General features: G+C 39.2%; 1 protein-coding gene across 1 annotated transcript; it reads left to right on the top strand.

Moving 5' to 3' along the window:
- Positions 1-938: 938 nt before the first annotated feature.
- Positions 939-17,961, top strand: gnai3 (guanine nucleotide binding protein (G protein), alpha inhibiting activity polypeptide 3). Its single transcript, XM_071475987.1, has 9 exons — positions 939-1,532; positions 9,885-9,927; positions 10,451-10,592; positions 10,714-10,871; positions 13,497-13,625; positions 14,853-14,982; positions 15,190-15,343; positions 16,135-16,342; positions 17,069-17,961. Exons 1-8 carry the CDS (start codon positions 1,415-1,417, stop codon positions 16,323-16,325), a joined length of 1,065 nt encoding a protein of 354 aa, XP_071332088.1. The 5' UTR covers positions 939-1,414; the 3' UTR covers positions 16,326-16,342; positions 17,069-17,961.
- The last annotated feature ends 1,922 nt before the right edge of the window (positions 17,962-19,883 follow it).

Below are 19,883 nucleotides of genomic sequence, written 5' to 3'. Positions count from 1 at the left end.
ATTTCTAAATCTCCACCTCAGATATTAAATGACCCATTTCTCGTATACCTCATGTATAATATAATTTTTGCACTTTCAGATAAGGCACCCATATGAAGGGTTTATAAGACAAAACTGGCTCATACATCAGTTACAAACCAAAATTTTGGGTTGTCAAAAATCCCTTTTGTTGGTGTTTCTTTCTATTATCCATTAACAATAGTAATCCACTTTTAAAACTAGCATGACCTAGTTAAATTATGACTTTATTACTACCACAGTCCACCTTTTACCCTGAAGAAGAACTTACAGTCTGACATGAATGCTGATTAGGTTCAGTTCGGGTGGGCTGTTCGTAAGGTGGCATATTACACGAAATCCAATAACAGAGTAATGTATTTGATTATGTTCATAGTGCTACATGTTAGCATTAAGATGATGGAGCACAGTTATGTTCACCCACCTCCACGCTGCCACTTGACCCAATATAAGTTCTAGGTGTTCACTCAAAAAGCAACAGAGAGCCAACTCCAGTTAAAACTGTGTAAAACTAAGGCAATAAAATCTATATTTGACCTCACGGCTCGAGAAATGTGTCGTTTTACAGCTGTTTCTGCAGCCATATGGCAGTCACAAATGCATTGTATCTGCAGGCCAGCTGTGAATCCACTGGGGGCGCTCTCACACCACGCAACACTCCTGCTACAGTCACAGTGACAGAGTCGGTATGAGAGTGAACTGCGGACAAAAACCTGCAGCTGTGACTCCAGCTTGTTTTAAACTACTTGATACACCATCATTTCACCATTTCACTTGGGAGAATTATTGGCGACTTTTCATATATTTCTATGCTGCCCATGCAGAAACTATCATCTCTGGTAGTTTCAGAGGCGACTACATCTCCCGTCAGCCCCGCGGGGCGCATCAATTCTCCTTTTTCAGTGCCGTTTTCTTGGTTCGCAGCTGGATCAGCTGAATGAATGCGAGACTGCGCAGCTGCTTTCATTCTTATGGGAAAAATCTGGTGTTTGTCGTTGTGTACTTTCCTTGAAAACGCTGGGGTTTTCACACAAATTTCTACATGAAGTATTTTGTATTCTTCCCTTTTTATTTTTATTTTCCTCTGTGAGTTTAAACTTCGGATAAGTTGGATTTTTTTTTTTTTTTTTTTTTTAAAAGAAAAAATCTTAAAAACGCCAATTAGTCGATATTTTTGTCGCTTAAAACTCGGTATTTGAGCAGCAGTGTGCGAAGTGAAGCTGTCCGGCTGCGGGTCTGGTTGGACTGACGAGCTGAAGCTGCCAACGCCTTTCCCCCTCTCTCCGCTTCTCCCCGGCTGGGAAAGTTCAGCTCTCATCGACCCAGGCGCGTTTCCCTTCAGCTCATGAACTGCTGAGACCACAGCCCGACGCTGAGAAGTGGATCGAAAGCAAACATGGGCTGCACGATCAGCGCCGAGGACAAAGCAGCGGTGGAGAGGAGTAAAATGATTGATAAAAACCTGCGGGAAGACAGAGAGAAATCCTCCAGAGAAGTGAAGCTGCTTCTGCTCGGTATGAACTACACGTTACTGGCTCTTTTTAATGCATTGAATAAGTACAATTTCACTCTTTCACTCCTTAGTTTGTCTGACTCCAAACACTCCTTCTCCTGCTGCTGCTGTTGGTTTAATGCAGCTGTGGCTCATCAGCTCACTGACAGAAGTTGCAGAAGTAAACCAGATGTTGATGGTAGGAGGGCAACAGCATGTCCTTCGCTGTGCCTCTCTATCAGAAATGAGTTGCTGAAAGGTGGGGAATACTTGCACAGAGACGACTGTTTGTTGAGGTGTATTGTCACTTGTCATAAAGCACCTTGTAACTCATGCAGGCCTGTTTAACTTCAGCGCTTTCAAACAGACTTCACAGCTGCTAGAAAATGCTGACCCTGGTCAGACTCTTCTGGGACAACAACTTCAAGGATCTGAGCACCAAGAAATGAAAAGTGAATGCTTTTATCTGTGAGCAAATTCTCACGGCTGCGAAACTGGAATAAATAATGTTTGAAATTTTTGGCAGGACTGCAACAGCGGGGCCAGCCCTATAATCACAAGTGTTCATGGCTGACTGACTGACTGACTGACTGACTGAATGGTCATATATCCACCATTGGTTAGCCAAATGTCATGTGACTAAGTTGGAGTTTCCCCACTAGCCTTTGCTCTTTTAAAATGAATTGGTGCCAACAGTTTCAATAGAGTGCTGCATGGATGAGTCTTTAGTTAGCATTTTAGCACTTCCTTTTTTGAATGGGTTTTGGTTAGATGCCTGAAAGACAAGCTCAAGACATTTTCCCGTTTTATTCTACGACAAAATATATCACTAAATACTCCATATGTCATGTCTTTTAGCTTTTATGTGTCTTAAAAAATGCTAACAAGTGCTGAGGCTACAGAGGCGGACATTAAACACATAAACCGATCTACTCAAAAGTCTGCCTTTACAGCCTTATCTTGTTTATAATCGCACTCTTGCAAACTATTCTAAGAGCAATGGCCTTTGTGGAAGAGGTAAGTGCACTAAATCAAACAACAAGTTTGCTTAGTGGTGATGATGTTTAAGTCATGTGACCGTGGTGCAGTTTGTTTATGGTCTAATAGTAGACTTTTGCTTCTGGCGATTGTATTTCGGCGTCAAAAATCATGAAAGTGGTGCTTATTTCACATTATATCCACATTTTTGTAAGTATCATGAACTTTTGTTTGTCACAGAATTATTTTCTGCAAAAGCTTATGGTGGATTCCCATTGGATTTTTGTCAAGGGAACCAGAATGATGCTAACTTCCAGGTTGGCCTACAAAAATACGTCATCCCTGCAGCACTCTGCAGGGGGCGTTTACAGCCTGCAGTGTTGCCAACTTAACGTATTTGTTGCTAGATTCATGAGACTTTTTTCAAAAAGACTAGGTATAAACCTTGTATATTTATATATATTATTATATTATATTATATATATTATTATTATATATATTCATTTATTACAGGTACCATTGTTAATATGAGACAAACTGGGCAGAGAGAGCAGGAGAGTGGGAGGAAAGAGGAGGAAGAGCAAAGCCATTGGTAACTGCTAATTTAAAGAAATAGATCTGAATAGTATGTGAACAACAGAAACACAACAACCGGAAAATGGACATAGGCTTGCTAAATTATTTTCTATTCTGTCCACTGAAATTCTAGGAGGCTTTTAATTTGAAATGATTACAGGTTGAGTTTGTATTAACATGTAATGCAGTACATGCATGTTACACAACTGTAACACGGTGAATGGTAGCAACTGAAAACGGGGAATAAGCATCAGATAAGGCCTGTTACCTTCTGCAGTTGAGGTAAGTAAAGGCCCTGATCACTTTTGAATTAAATACAGTAAATGAAATCAATTGTTAATCCCAGGCGGAGGCTGTGCACTGTATGAGACAAGATTATAAAGATCTTCTGTTGCTTCTAACTCTCTCTCTCTGAGCAATCATTTTAAAAGTATATATAGCCGAAATCACAGCACAGCTGTTGTCTTTAATTTATGTGTTTGGCAATTTTGTCTGACAACGTTGCATCCGGATTTTAACGGTGCAGAGCACCAACTTGGAAATTGCTTGGAAGTTAACATGTAGTCATACTGGGCTGTGATTCAGTCACTATTTCAAACTTGTTACATTGTCTGACAACAGAAAAAGAAAAACGAGCAAATGAGACCAGCTTTATTGAAAATGTGGCTGTATTAAAATACTGTATATGTGAGCACAGAGAGTAGGACAGAAATTGTTTGCCATTAAGCACAGGGCTGGTTTATGAGTTCTGTCTCACTGGAAGAAAACTTCAGTTGCTTCCAGGTTCAGTGTCATGACATCTCCTTTGTCCAAATTTTCAGCGTCCACTCATGACGACCGCTGATTGTCTGTAAATGCACTGCCGGCTGGTAGATCTTAGTAAAACACACTCATTGGCACTGACACTCTGGGTGTGGACTCCACAGACATGCTGGGGGATCAAGTGCCCCTGATCCAGCAGCACTCCACATCCTTATGCTCGCTGCCCATTAGCAGTAACTTTGTTCCAAGTGCAAATTTCTTGTGCCAGTTTTTAAAAAGTAATTTAACTCCACATCCTGTTTTGTAGCTGCAAATGTGATTATTTATCCATTAAAGCAGCAGTTCTCAGCTTTTTTTTTAACTTTATGACCCTAAAATGAAGAATTGTCTACATTTGACCCCTCGTCACAGGTTACGGCCTTAGTGTGGTCATGGTTCATGTCTATGTGAGCAGTGACTTTTCCTTCTCACAGATGTCTCATTTTCAAGGAAAAAAAGGGGAAATTTTCTGCAACATATTATTCTCTTTTCTCTGTTCTCTTTTCATCGGAAAATATCTAAGTAAGCTCATTTTTTATTAGAACTTTAGCCTATATGAACATTTTCTAAAAATCACTGTATCGGGGGCGCTTTTCTATTTTAATTTTTAAAAATGTATTTATTTATTCATGTTTTTGCTGTAATGTTACCAGTGGAAACACTGATTGCTGTACATGTTGCCACCCTTTTCTGGTCATAAAACCAACAGTTAATGGAAATAATTTTTTGAATCTCTGAGTGGGTTGCTCTGCTGTCGCCATCTTGGCAGTGCCAAACTCTGCCTAACCAGCTAATCCAAAAATGGGCAAAAAGGTAAAGTGTGTATGGAGCCGAGACTTGCTGGTTTAATAATACAGACTTGCGCACGTTCTGTTAGTCAATTAACAGCACAATGATATTTGCATGAAAAATCCTTTATAGTGCACCAACACCACAAGTGACTTGAATTAGCTTAAGTGACGTCTAGCAGACAGCTAGCGGGTAGACACAGAGCGGCTACTCAATTGTAGCCCCCACATGTCACTTCCTCAATTATGTATAACTTTAATTCTTAAAGTGAAAGTTTTGGTTATTTGATGTGGGATTGTGTTAGGTACTTATAGTCAGTGTATTACCTACATTGGATTTGGATCTGTGCGTACCCAGTTTGGAGAAGCCGCTGGGAGCACAGGCACAGATTTTTGACCATTTTCACTTTGTCTTGCCGTCAAACAGCCCTTGTCTTTAGAACTATAGTTTGAGAACTGTTGAACTACCGTATATCTGGAATATCCAGCTCTCTAGCTGCTAAATCCTAAACTTCATTCAGGAGCTTGGCTAACTTTGCCTGTCAGTGACGTACAGTAAGTTTTTAGAACTTTCTCATTGAAAACAGCTGCCTGCCGAAGCTGAAACTGATGCTGATGAGAGCGGTGAAAATGAAGCAAAAAAAGTTACAGGTTGTAAAACTAAAACAATGAGCTGAAAGATGTTAAAACATTTTTTTAGAGCTGAGGGGAACTGAAGAGATAATTTTCTCATCACAACTACTATCTATTGTAAATATAAAAATATTGATTAGGTGCCAGGCTTTAACTAAAGCTACTCTCTAAGCACCTGGAATGAACCGTTTGTCCTAAAGTTTCAAATGAAAAAAAGAAATAGTGAGTAACTGCATATCTACATCAGCTAAGTCAAGTTCAGAAAAGTACAATAAAATAGAAATAGTCTGTGCACCATCAGCAATGTGTTTGGTGTGAACAACATGATTGTAATGATGCACTGCAGGGCTCTTGTCCTTTTTGTTGAGACATATTTTTTTGTCACATGAAATGTGATACTTAACTATTATTTTCCAAATTAAGCTACTGGTGCTATCGAAATGCTACAGTTTTCAGAGAAAGATGATCAAATCAGCAGCTGAAAATAAACTGTGCATTGACTGACCAGAACCTCTCACTATGTTGAATCCTCACTCAGGTGTTTTCATTTTTCCTGTAACCGGACATAGTCGTATAACCTGATTAGAGATAACCTGAAACATGTCGCCAGAACTAATAACAGAACAGAGTATTTAATTAAACAGACGATTCTGAGCACAGACACAGCTATTTAATTAGTTTTGAATTAGTTAGAAATGAAATCATCATTACATTTATTCATGCAGGTCTTCCTGAGAAAGCAAGATTGCAACATATGATGCCCAGAGGACCGTGCTTCAGGAAGTTGCATCGTTATGACTGATTATAAAAAATGTCCGCATGACAGCCATGTTTCCTCACAGTGGAGGGTGTTTATTGCCCCTAATCACTTGTTATTAAAAGAATCGATTGACTGATTACAAGGACTGATGAGCTGTATCTGTGTAACACAGATAGTATTGTTATTTGTTATGGAGGGATGAGTACAGTGTTAGGTAGGATATTTTTTTAGATCACAGAAAGACATTGAACTGCCTTGTTGTAAATCTTATAAAAGTTTAAAATTCAGTAGAGGGATTCAAAAATATCGTTCCAAACAAATCCCAAGTAACTGATTTATGTCTCAGCAGTAATCACTACAATCGGAACTACAGTATTTTAACATTTACATGCTTTGCAGTACCCCAGATATGTGATTTATTTATCCTTTAACTGTTTTCCTGCTCTTTTTTCTTGTTTGTGCTCTGGATCACATTCCTTATATAAGTATAATTCTCACAATGAAAGGCATCCTTCCCATCTGAGGGTTTTTGCTTGCAGGGATTTTTCTTGTACCGTGATCGAGAAGATATGGCAGAACAAAACCCTGCTAGTAAATCTGCTTGCTACCATTTCAGAGTCATTAGTATCCACAATTTTAAAGGGATTTTTTTTTTTATCAAACTCTTTATATCGTTTTCACAGAATTTCTGTGTTTTGTTGTGTGGAAGGTGGAGTTATTTTAGGTAGTTTAGCCCTAAGCAAAATGACAGAAGTGAAAACAGAAATAGATTTTACATGAAGTCATAAAGATGTAGTTGTTGGATCATTTCAGTGAGGATACTAAACCCTGATCTGTGAGGACTTGCTTCGAGCTGGTTCATCTGGTGGTGCAATATCACAATGCAGGCTAAAATCTCATGGTATGGAAACATTCATTTTCAAATCCTGACCACAGAGTTGAGGGGGGAAGCGGTTTTTCCAGGCAGTGCCCACCACTCCCTGTCTGTGCTGGAACAAGAGAGTTATAGGGGAAAAACAAAGAGGAGTTCGGCTGCTGTTCTTTATACAGAACCACAAAGCTGGAGAGCCAACGCACCCTTCCAATGAAAATGCTCTCCTGTTTGACCACAAATAGTGATTCATAAAGAATCTACATTTGAGATTCTTGTTAAATGAGGCTTGGTTTGGGGTCTGACTCCTGCATGGGTTTGGACGATTCTGTGAATGCTTGTGCAAAGTTGGTTTGTAAACTGGCAGCAGGACACAGTTGATGATCAGCCAAAAAATGCCATGAATGGGAGAGATGGTGACTGACAGAACTGAGGAGAGGGATCAACACAATTTGTCCTGTCCTCCCTGTCTGTGTGAGCGGGCGTAAATCTCTTTTGCTGGTGACAGCTTAACCGAAGAATTCATGGAATTAATTCTTGTTGGACAGCCATCTGAACACATTACTCTACTGTAAGCCTCCTTGACAAAATTCATCTGCAAAGGATTCCTGACTGGCAGTGGGAATGTGTCCCACCACCTTTTTTAGGGAAACAACAATGCTAAGAAAATGTTTATCTTTGTTTTGAACTATTCTTCCAGTGAGACTTGGTCCTGGCTGCTTTAAAAAAGAAGCAGGTGTCCATTTAGCAAATTCCAGGGTTCCTGATAATTACTGTAGTTATATTAAGCAAAAATAGAGACTTCTATTTCCAGTGTTAACGCAGATGTTTATGGAAATAATTTCTCACCATTACTCTATTTGACATCTAATCTTTCATGTACATACATGCTCTCATGTCTCTTTAATTAAACTCCAGCTATGAAAAATGGCTGATTCCAGAGCAAGTCAATGGGTGGCACAGCGTCAAAACACAGAAAGTCAGCTTTGCTGCCAATTTGCCCCAGAGGCCAGCTGTGGTACTGCAACCCAAAAAGCATTTTCCTCTAGGCCATCAGTCTGTAAAACTGTTAACAGGACACCTCTAATGACAAACAAGGTTATGGACTTTTAAACCATGAAGACTAAAAGTTATAGTTAGAGAGTTTGGAAAATACAGTCATTTAATTTCTTTGCCAAGAGGGTTAGCCTAGCTGAGCATAAAGACTGGGAACAGGGAGGAAACAGCTAGCCTAGCGCTGTCCAAATAAAATGAAATCCAGCATCTATAAAGCTGTGTACCCTTTTTTTTTGTTCAGTTTATAAGCTAAGCTAAGCTAATCAACTGCAGGCTCCAGCTTTATATTGAAAGGACGGATATGAGAGTGATAGCAATCATTTGTGTAAGTCTTAGAGAGGAAGTACAGTAAATAAGTGTATTTCCTTAAATGTCAAGCTACTTCAATATTTATAGACTTTCCCCAGAGCCCAGATAGTTTGATGTGCTGATATCATCTCAGTGTAAAGTTTATGGTACAGTGTTCACTCAGGACATGTGGTGCGGAAGACAACCAGGAACAGAGAAGACCTTTGTGACATTTGCACTTCGTGATTTTAATTTTAATGGAAATGAATAGGTGTGGTATCCAGTTCTCATAATACACCCATGTAGAGCTGAACTATTAATTGATTAGTTTGTTATAAAACTATCTTGATAATTGTTTGAGTCTTTCATTCTAACAAAAAGGGATTTTCTACTTTCCTGTGCTTTTCCATTTTTGGACTCTTTGGTGGAAAAAACCAAAAGAATTTGAAAACGTCACAATTATAAATTTACATTTATAGGCCAAGCAATGAATAAAGAAACCAATTTAGACAATTGTTAATACCTCTTTGCATCCATGATTCCAATTAACACCATTGACAGTGTTGGAGAAGCCATCTGTGTCACTGCTGTGTGAATCCTAATGGTTGTTTAAGATGCTTTGTTAAAAGGGCTGAGATAGCATGAAGCGTCCCTGTGAAACTCATTTCTGGCTGATAAAAAGGAAGAGCCTGCCAACACCATGATGAGGAGCTGAAGTGATCATGTCTGTCATCATTAAAGATGTTCAAATACCTTTTATTCTGTTAGACAGGAAATAAGGGTAAAGTGAGGAACCTTTCTGATCAATGAGAGACACAGAAGTGTAACAAGAAGGTTCCCATTTATTGTTCCTTTTTCAAACAGATCTACAGGTGGCACATATCCACATATTTCAATAAGATGGTGCATTTGTAAAAGACTATTAATATTACACCTGGGTGTTCTCTGATATTTGCTTCTCTGTGCAGGTTGACAACACTGAATGTTGTGTTGATGTAGTGCAGGTTTGTGGTGTTTTTACATCTCCCTCTTGTATCTAATGCCCAGAACAGCGTGATGTCTGGGATTGTCTCTCCAGTGGAAAAACACAGGCCCAGCCAGAAGCGTGACAACTGTTTCCTGTTTGGCTGATTGTCGTAGAAATACTTTAAAGCTTCCTCATGTGAAATCATTCTCCCACTCAGTATTGTTTTTTTTTTTTAAACAGGAGCTTTTTGAGACTTCTATATTAATTGTGCTTTCACTTCCTTAAGAGGTTTCCCAGCTTATCACTATTACCCATGATGCTCTCTGTGACTCTGCACCTCTTGGTATGGTGTTTGTGAGCAGATGAAAAATGCTCATACACCCAACCTGCTGAGTGGTACATCAGATCATCACTGCAGCGTGCAAGGGAGCACCTCATGACCGCGTACATTCCCTCAGGCTCCACAGCTGCCATTGAGATTCATCAAGAGGCAGCTTTTTCTTTGGTGTTTTGACGTAAATATACTGCATACTAGGAAAAGTTAATCCGCTGTCCATGTGAGAGGGGTGTGAAACTGTGATAGTATGTGGTAGTGGTTTTGTCACTGCTGTCGTTTCTGGTATGTGGCCTCATAGAACTATGTCCCTCTTTTTCAGGAGCTGGGGAGTCTGGGAAAAGCACAATAGTGAAGCAGATGAAGTAAGTTATGTCTTGTAACAGTCATAATAACAGTGCACATCATATTATATCAAACTCCTACATCCTGTAATAAACGTTTTTTAAAAACGTATTTTTGTATGATGCTGACGAAACACAGGCTCACTCCCCCATTTTCCCAGTTTCAGCTCCAGACCTGTCGTCAGAGGTTGATATGGGGCTAGCTGTGATTACAAACAGGGTTCATCTCTGTGAAAATGCTGTAGAAGCAGAATAGGAGCCTCATTTTGCTCCACTCAGGCAGAGAAGGAAGCACCCTTTTTCATAACATGTTAAACAATGGGCACAGAGGCCAGTCGTAGCCTGGCAGGACCTGAATAGACTCTCCCAGTTCCCACATTAGGCATGCTGCATGGTCACTGAAGCTCAAATTCCAGCACTAATGACTAATGAGTGAAATGTTTCAAATCTGTAATCTGTCCCACATTTGTTAAGGCCATTGTCCACACCGTTAAATATTTATCTGGACTCTTAAAAGCCTGTTTGGATTGTGTTTCTGTGTCAGAATCATTCATGAAGATGGTTACTCAGAAGAGGAGTGCAAGCAGTACAAAGTGGTGGTGTACAGTAACACCATCCAGTCCATCATGGCCATCATCAGGGCAATGGGCCGGTTAAAGATAGATTTTGGAGACGCTGCACGGGCGGTAAGCTAGCTACACTCAGTCTAAACTGAAATGTGAGCAAAGAGCCACATCCTCACTCATTATATGAATCACCACAGGAACAATTTTTCAATGACAGCAATTATTGTCTCTTGTTTGCCAGGACGATGCCCGCCAGCTGTTTGCCCTGGCGAGCTCGGCAGAGGAAGGGGTGATGTCGGCAGAGCTGACTGGTGTGATTCGGAGGCTGTGGAACGATGGCGGAGTTCAGGCCTGCTTCGATCGATCCCGAGAGTATCAGCTCAACGATTCTGCTGCATAGTGAGGACTCTGTTCACCTCTCTGCATACAGACCCCTACAGACTTAACCAAGTACCAACTACAGGCTTATTAAATTACAGATGAGAGAGTTCAAGGAAAAAAAAATTAATATGGTATTAATAATATATGCCAGACTTCATTCTGACTTAGGGTGAACTCTCTGATTGTAAACACATCAGTCTGCTTATAGGTGTTGGTGAGTACTACTACTACATATATGAATGAAGCCTGTTGATTCTTCAGCCAGACCTGTCTGTACACGATCTGAGTCAACGGAAGTAGCAGTAGTCTCGCCTGCACCATTTTACCACAAACTGCATGAAGACCAGAGGAAAAATGAAAAATTAAATTAAATAAAAAGGTGCTCCAAGCTTTTATATAATCCAGTACAGTCAAATGTGGCTAGATTGTTACTGTCAAGACTCCAGTATATGCTTAAACCCTCTATACTTCACTTTGTAATCTACAATATGCAATGATTTGCTGACTTGGGAAATACATTTGAAATTTAAAGTAGCTTTCCAAGATGGCGGACATTACTTTTTACATTGACTCAGATTGTGTAGTGAGTCTTGTAAATGTCCTCAAGTGATGTCACTCCAGTCAGTGTCTGTTGGGGCTGAAAAAAATCGGAGGGTGTGGTGTTAGAGAGAAGTGAGCGCAACAGACCTCTGTAGCCCAATCCTCATTTCTGCTCAAGGCTGTTGAACTCTCAGTGGCTGGGTTGCATTGTGGGTAATGTAGGCAGAAGGTTTTTTGAAAGGAAGAAGAATTTGTGGAATGTAAATAATGATATTTCTACTATGTGAATTTTGATTCTTTTGGGGGTTTTTTTGTTTGTTTTATGGCTCCATGCCATGGACAGCCAGGGCCAGAGACATCATGTATTCTGGTTGTCCATCTGTCCCATTCTTGGCCTTGAGGGAATTTCTTCAAATTTGGCACAAATGTTCAGTTGGACTCATTCACATGTTAATTAAGACAACATTTAATTGAAATATCTAATAGGAAAAAAAATTAAGCAATGAAATTTAGTATCCAAAAGGTCAAAGATCAACTTCAGTGTGGCATCATAATGTTCTGCAAAAACACTTTTCTAGCCATTATTCAAAGCCACAACTCAGGAACAGAAGGAGAGATTGTGACCACATATCACATTTGGTTGGACACTGAACTGGTCACACTGTCCACGTTGAAACTGTGGTCATTGTGTAGATCTTCTGTGCTGCCACGATGAAGATGTGTGTGAAGCACAGTGTGAAGCTTCTTTGCAGCAGCATTCACATTTGAAGCATTGTGTACTGTCCTGGCTACACCTTTGTGTTCTATCAGACTCAGCTTTATTGTCCAAGTATGTGAACACATATGAGGAATGTCTTTGTTTCTCTCAATGAACCTACACACTAATGCCGTAGCAAGAGCAACAAAGCTTAACAATGTCACATCAAATCAATTTTATTTATATGTCCCTATATAACAAATCAAAAAATACAATTAATACCTTTTGTTAAAATCCTCCAAAGTCTTCACTACATATATTACATGAGTCTGGACAGACATGGATGTAAACTGTGACTTCACTGGCATTCAACCTCCAGGGGGTTTCAGCTTTTAAACTGTTCATCATGAGTTGCGCAATGTTGTAGGAGTGCAACTCTAAATCAGTGGATTCCCATTTTCAAATCTAAAGTCTGATGAGATCAGTTCACCACATGATACAGTCAGTTATCATGAGGATTTCCAATGAATCAGGTGTCACCGGATATTACTCAGATGATTACACTCTGAAAATTCCTGAGGGAAATGAAACTGCTTTGACGATTTGTAGTGAATTTTGAAATTGCATCATCCACCAAGCTCTTACTCACACACTGACATAAGACATTTTTGTAATATTGTTTTCTTTGACACAAGGAGGATGACATCTTTGAGCACTTGTCCTCCTCCATGTCTGTAATATGTCCACCAGAGCAAAAAGGGAGGCAGGATGTGTCTTGTTCTTCACAATCCTGTGTCAGCTTGTTGTACAGCTTGTTACATTCCTGGAGGAGAAACAGGAAGGAAAAACTTAAAAAGCAAAATATTTCTCTCCACTTTCTGCTCTTTAGATATCACTTCATTTTACAGAATGGTTTCAGTTACTAAATGTAGTCCACCGATTAGACAGGTTTTCTGTTTCTGTAGCGTTTATGTCACACTCGTCCTGACAGAAAAAGTAGCTTAGTGTGAAGGACATGGTCTTTGTTTTGAAAACAGCTGAGCTGTCGTGGCTCTTTGTGCACGTTGCTCACACTATAAGACAAGAGGAACCAGTGGAGTTAGTCTGTTTTTACTCAACCCACAAGGAGCCAGTGTTTATCATTCACCAAAGTATAAGCCCATATTTAGTATCATTCTGTGGAGTCCTTGGATGTCTGACTGCAGAACAAGCCCACCACTTCAGCATCCAAAAACATTGTGTTGCTTTGAAATAATTATTATTTTTTGTACTGGTAATTTTACCTGTTTAAAATACTTCCTATGCAATTTGTGTTATCTGTTTAGTTTAATTTAATAGCAGTGTGGGCATTTGCTCTGGGATATATTTATATTATATATAATATGTCCATGTTTTGTGTCTCTCAGTTACCTGAATGACTTGGACAGGATCTGCCAGCCAAACTATGTCCCGACTCAGCAGGACGTGTTGCGTACACGTGTGAAGACAACTGGCATCGTGGAAACTCACTTCACCTTCAAAGATCTCTACTTCAAGTGAGTACAACTGCAGTCTTTCTGTTTACGAACAGCCCCAGCCTCAGGTGGGCTGTTTGTGCCATAAAAAGAACTTATAAAACTTTTACAAGCTGTGAGGGCCTGAGCTGTATTAGTATTATATGGTATAATATTTATTATCTTTATAAACTTAGCACAGTTAATCCCAACTTGGTGGGAATTAATGTGAGGTTATTACTGGGAGCACTGAACAGCTAAATTCTGCTTCACAAAATGATGTTAATGACTTTTGTCAAGTCTTTGCTGTTTATTTGTTCTTGTGAAATACTAGATAGATTGCGTCATATACAGATTGTGATGAGGGGCTGCAAGAAGAAATCCCTTTATGCCAAGGAGTGAAAAAGAAAGCATTTCATTTTAGGAATGTTGAGAATGTATTTTTCATGACAATCATAGTCAAAAAAAAAAGTGGACACCTCATGAAAGATGACTGGGGTAATTAGATCCTAATTGCAAAGACAGTTTCGGCAGCAGGCCGTATTAAGCTGCATGCGCATCATCTCAGTTTTCTTTATACTGTATGCTTGTCTATGTCCATGTTGGTTAATCTCCTGCTTGTCTGTGTCTGTCAAACGTAGCCAGAACGTCCCCCTCATCGTATAATCAATCTTGTAGCATTTCATGACAGATGCACCTGCATTTTTGTCATAGATGATTTGGTTTGTTTGGAGCTTTGTTACTTATCACATGTTGCTTTAAAAATCCTGATTATCAAACCTCTTTTATAACTCACAAATGCTGCTGACTGGCATTCGGCCTATTGTGACCTTTGTGGCAGTTAATGTAATTACACCGCTTCAGCCCTTTATCATTACTTTGTCTAGCTCCTGTACTTATAAATATTGGTGAAACATTAACTGTAATTGCCTCCTTGCCCTGCCTTTGTACCCCCATAAGAACCGCCCAGGATCTGGACTTGTGTAATCACTGAATTGGTGTTGAAGCACACGGCGTTACACAGCTCAGTATAGATTCAGTTCGCCTCTGAGGCTCAGGTGGAGACAGAAGCAGCGACACAAACATGAGATTATACGGTGATGTCACCAGCAGCCACGTGTGTGTGTGTGTGTGTGTGTGTGTGTGTGTGTGTGTGCTCTTGCCCTAGATTTAAAAGGGCACTCATAAAACACTAAAACTAAAATGACATTAAAATTGAGCACATTCACTGTGCATTTGTTAATGTAGTTACTGCGTGTGTGTCCTCAGGATGTTTGATGTTGGGGGTCAGCGCTCGGAGAGGAAGAAGTGGATCCATTGTTTTGAGGGAGTCACCGCTATCATTTTCTGTGTAGCGCTCAGTGACTACGACCTCGTGTTGGCTGAGGATGAGGAGATGGTAAATGATGGATACACTATTGTTTTAGCTCATTTTTTGCGTCTTTATAAATTGTTTGCAGTAGATTGTACATTTTCAGAGCTGGCATTTTGACTTGAAAAGCACAGTTGTTACGAATAACAATAATGATTATATTATTGATTATTGTGAATGTTTTCTAAGAAAAAGGCCCATCGTGGGTAAGGTCACGCCTGCTTTCCTCCTCAGAACCGGATGCATGAAAGCATGAAGCTTTTTGACTCCATCTGCAACAACAAGTGGTTCACGCTCACCTCCATAATCCTCTTCCTCAACAAGAAGGACTTATTCGAAGAGAAGATCAGCAGGAGTCCACTCACTATCTGCTACCCTGAGTACTCTGGTGAGACAAACTTGTGTTTTAACAATTTATCAAAGTTTTTCTGTGATATTGTCAGCTTTTGTGCAGTCGCTCTGTGGGCATTGTGATCTGAGGAAATATTTATTTACTGTATCTGCTGTATGTGAGCATTGAATCCTTGGAACTGTGTAAATATGCTCTCAGTTTATTTTATATAGAATTTATTTTTCTGCAGCAAAATCTCTCTTTATTATGTGCTCCTCTAGCTATTTAATCACATGTGAAATGCCTGAAAACATCATTCTAAGTTTAATAATAATTTACTTGGAATAATTAATTGGTTTAAAGGCTTTTCTGATGTCCACGGTGGATTCTGACAGTTATATGGATTCATAAATCTGCAACACAAGAGATTGTGTCATGCTTAAAAAAAAAAAAAAAAAACGAGCCTGAAGCACATTGTGTCTATCAGTACCATGAAAAAAAACTTATCAACAAAAAACAACAAGTATTGTTAAAAAGTGAACTCTTGAGATGTAGTTCACTGGTAGAAAACAGAGAGAAAATGTCTTCTTTATGGTCTGTGGTTAATTGTAGCTGCAGGAAATGCTGCAGCTGGTCACAGATTAATTGCATCTTTGTTTCACATTAGTGTGTTAAAACCATGTTGTTAAAAATAAGATAAGCCGAACTGTTTTCCAAAGATCATAAGGGATTGTTTTTATAACAGATGTTACATATAAGAAAACAATGAGGGAAATAACAAGTTAAGCTTTTTATTTTTATTTTTATTTTTATTATTATTATTATTATTATTTTTTTTGTTACTGTAGGTGGACACTCATATGAAGAGACAGCAGCTTATATCCAGTGCCAGTTTGAAGACTTAAATAAACGGAAGGACACCAAGGAGATCTACACCCACTTCACTTGTGCCACAGACACCAAGAATGTGCAGTTTGTTTTCGATGCTGTCACCGACGTCATCATCAAGATCAACCTGAGGGAGATTGGGCTCTACTAAAGCCTCAGGCCCTGCAGGTCAGCACGGTGACTTTTGAACTGAGGTGTCATTCAGAGCTCTGGAGAAATGTGGCAGCAGTTTAAAATATTAGATTGTTGCGTCACCCCATGATGACAGCATCAGCCTGTGTGGCCCAAAGTGGACACGGACAATAAAATAAATACATGAATAAAAAACTGTAAACATTGTCATGATATTACAAGATAGTTTTGCGGTAACAATAACTGTGATTTTATGATAAAATACAGAAGAAATACTTCATTATTCATTGTAGCAACAGACATACTACGTCATTTGACTGATTAGACCTCATGTAATTCCACCACTTTCAGATTACAACAATTGTCTTCTTTCTTGGAACCAAATCCTCTGCAGCAGCATTAATTTAAATTTTTAGCCCTGCCTGTTTCTGCCATATGTCAATGCATACAGTAGCAATATTATAATATGACAAATTTCTACTATGTTAAAGATTACACTGATTATCATGACCATTGTAAAACAGGGGTTCAGTGATTGGTCGTTAGGTTTCACAGCTCATATCTCATTTTTTCGTTGGTGTCAGATTATTTATAGTTTAATGGAAATATCCATAGAATTGTTCTTGTGTTTTTACCAAGCAGCTTATGATTGAACACTTGTACGCCATTTTTAGGGGCACTGTATTAACAGTGATGGGTCATGTGAGTTTGTTATTTTCCTGTAGCCATAGATATTAATGATTATTTTCCTTCTCCCTGCAGGTGTCAGGAGAAATATCAGGACTTCTGGGCCGGTATGTTTTGTCTGCAGAGAGTGAATAGGAAAGTAGGTTTTACTAAGGACTGAGTTGTTGGCCGTGCAGCGCAAAGGACCTAAATTCCAATTCCAATCTGGGGACTTGCTACTACGATCACTTTTGTCCTAATATATTTTATGATGCAGGGCATACTGGGAGGAAGTGATAAGTGAGGGAGGCTTGTGAAATGATCACTGTGAGTTCATGTGGAGTCCTGTTATATTTAAGACCTTTGACTCACTGAAGGGCTGGCAGGTAAAGCCCCTCTGATGTCTCTGACACATTTATTTTCTGTCATCTGCACAAGGACCAAAACAGACTGCCTGTTTATCAGATTCATTACTGCGTTACACACAGTTTCACAGCTGATATGGAAATTCTACTCACTTTTTTGTGTTGCATCTTCTCTTAGCTGTACGTCTATATCACAATGCTTTTATTGAATATTTGCATTTGTAATATTTTATTTGAATTTTGAGTTGCAATTATATAGTGTTTCCACTTTTGAACGTGTGAATGCCATAACTTATGTATGAGAAAGAGTTTTGTGTGATTAGTTTTCATGTATATATCATAACATTTTGGGTCTAGGATTAGTTAGCAGGGGTCTAATGAACTCAGTAGCAACATTGCTGCCTGCATAGTTATTTTGATTTAACTAAACCACGTTGTGTTGAACAATATTTTTTATACTTGAGACACATCCGTGCAAATCAATTTGTGAAGGGAGATCATCATTTTTCTGTTATTGAATATGATTAATTTTATTTGCTCACTGTAGGTCAATGTAGAACCTCCTTTTTTTCGAAGTATTTTTTATTCTTGTGGATATCAGTGAAGAAATATAAACATTTAAAACATAGTGGGATAGTTTGATATGGCCAGAGGCTTTATTTGTTTTATTTGGCTGTAGCCCTCACATGAGGAAGACTGAGGAAGTCTGTTGCTAATATGCTATGATATGCTGGAGTAGAGCACAGTTCGGGTTAGATCAGTCACTTCCTGCACAGAGAGGTCCTGGTCGCAACGTTTCCCGAAGATTAAGAGTTTAAATGTATAACTCACTTTAAGTTTCTGCAGTTGTATTGGTTCATTTTAACATCATTAAATGATGGCACAAAGCTTTCTGTGTCCTGCTTACAAGACTAAACCAGCACTAAGATCTTAACTACAGGCAACACCAATCAGATGTTATTTGCTGTGAAGATTTATAAAAGCCTAGTCTCGCCTAAACAGTGCAGGGAGGTCATGCAATTTGGAAACAGTATTTTTAGACTTCAGCAACATGTCTGGATGCTTGAGCCAAAGGCTGAGCGTCTTCCAGCTGCTGTACACACCACAGCTCACCAATATGTCCTATTGACTTATCTTGGATGGGTTCTCTGTAAGTATGAAGCTACACAGATGTTTATTAATGACAAGAGTGATGACAAAATAAATTCAAACTGTAATTAATCTACAAGTTAACATCAGAGCATGCAAGGACAGTTTCTAATCCCATTTTTTTTTGCAAGTTCAGTTTAAAGGATATTGCCAGTGATATTTTATATTTTTCTGCTGTCAACAAATCATGAAAAAACCAAAACCAACAGCGCATTAGTACATCTATTACCATTTTCTGACTTCTCCGGCCTGTCTGTAGCACTCAGCCCCAAGCCCATTAGCTCTTACTGAAGATATAAATCTTTTAAAAAAAGATCACAAATATGTTTGGTTTTTTTTTTTTGAAAGTGGAAAAACATTTTTCTACAGCTGGATAATGTTATTTATAGCAGATGTTACTTAAACAGGAGTTGTTTTTTTTTTTTTTCTAAGTGCATTTTCTCTGTTTTCAGCCACAGATGCTACAGTGGGGGATGTCACCAGATGTAACAGTGTGGTTCACTGATGTGTTTTAAAAGTTTTTCAACAGCAATAGAGCTCTACAGCACAGAGGAATAAGCTTAACCAGCCTTTGCCTATCCAGGCAATAGTTGGATCAATTCACTGTTGATTTTGCTCTTATCATGGGGTTTATTGACACTAACAAAATGCAGAAATATGAGACTTTTTGTTTAAAATGAAATGGCAGTTTACTCTGTATTTGAGGATTTTAAGAGCTAGTTCCTGGCCATGAGGCCTCAACAGCACACAACCATACCTACTGTGAGCAAGGGCAGACTGAAACAATAATTCAGCCTGAGGATTTGACTCCATTCCAGGCCACCCTGTTCATGCAAACTACCAGACCAATTTTGTAGGCTAACCCTATTTGTTGATGTAATGGCTACCATACTAGTTATTAACTTGGCCAGTATGTTCATCTGGGGGGCTAAATGTCCCAAAAGTTTGGGACTGATTGTTCACATATTAATATATTTTAAAAAACCTTTTTAGCAACTGCATGCTGTAACTGGTCTGAATGAGGGTAAACAAAAATTTCCGATCTTCACTTTTTGGATAATGATATGAAATCGGACAGTATTAATGACCATTATCACAGGCAAACTCATCCTGCACACACAGCTGCTAGCAGCAGCACCTCAGCCAGTTAGCCTCATGCACAGGTGAACTATTATTATTATTATCGCAGGTGAAGTTCACTGTTTGTGACAGGCCCAAACCACCCAGGCCACCAGGAAATGTGAACGGACTTTGTGACGGTGACACTGCATCTTTTCACAGTTGACATGACCGAGCTGAATCTGGCCGAGCTGTGTTTTAACAGAGCGGTGCTTGATATCCAGGACTGATTTCACACCAAGGACATATGCAATTTCAAATATGGGGCTAAAAGAAGC

The sequence above is a fragment of the Trachinotus anak genome, unplaced genomic scaffold, assembly GCF_046630095.1.
Source record: "Trachinotus anak isolate AG129_WGS33_773 ecotype Australia unplaced genomic scaffold, CSIRO_AGI_Tana_v1 ptg000004l, whole genome shotgun sequence".
Classification (NCBI taxonomy): domain Eukaryota; kingdom Metazoa; phylum Chordata; class Actinopteri; order Carangiformes; family Carangidae; genus Trachinotus; species Trachinotus anak.
This window is presented reverse-complemented; position numbering and strand designations above follow the sequence as displayed.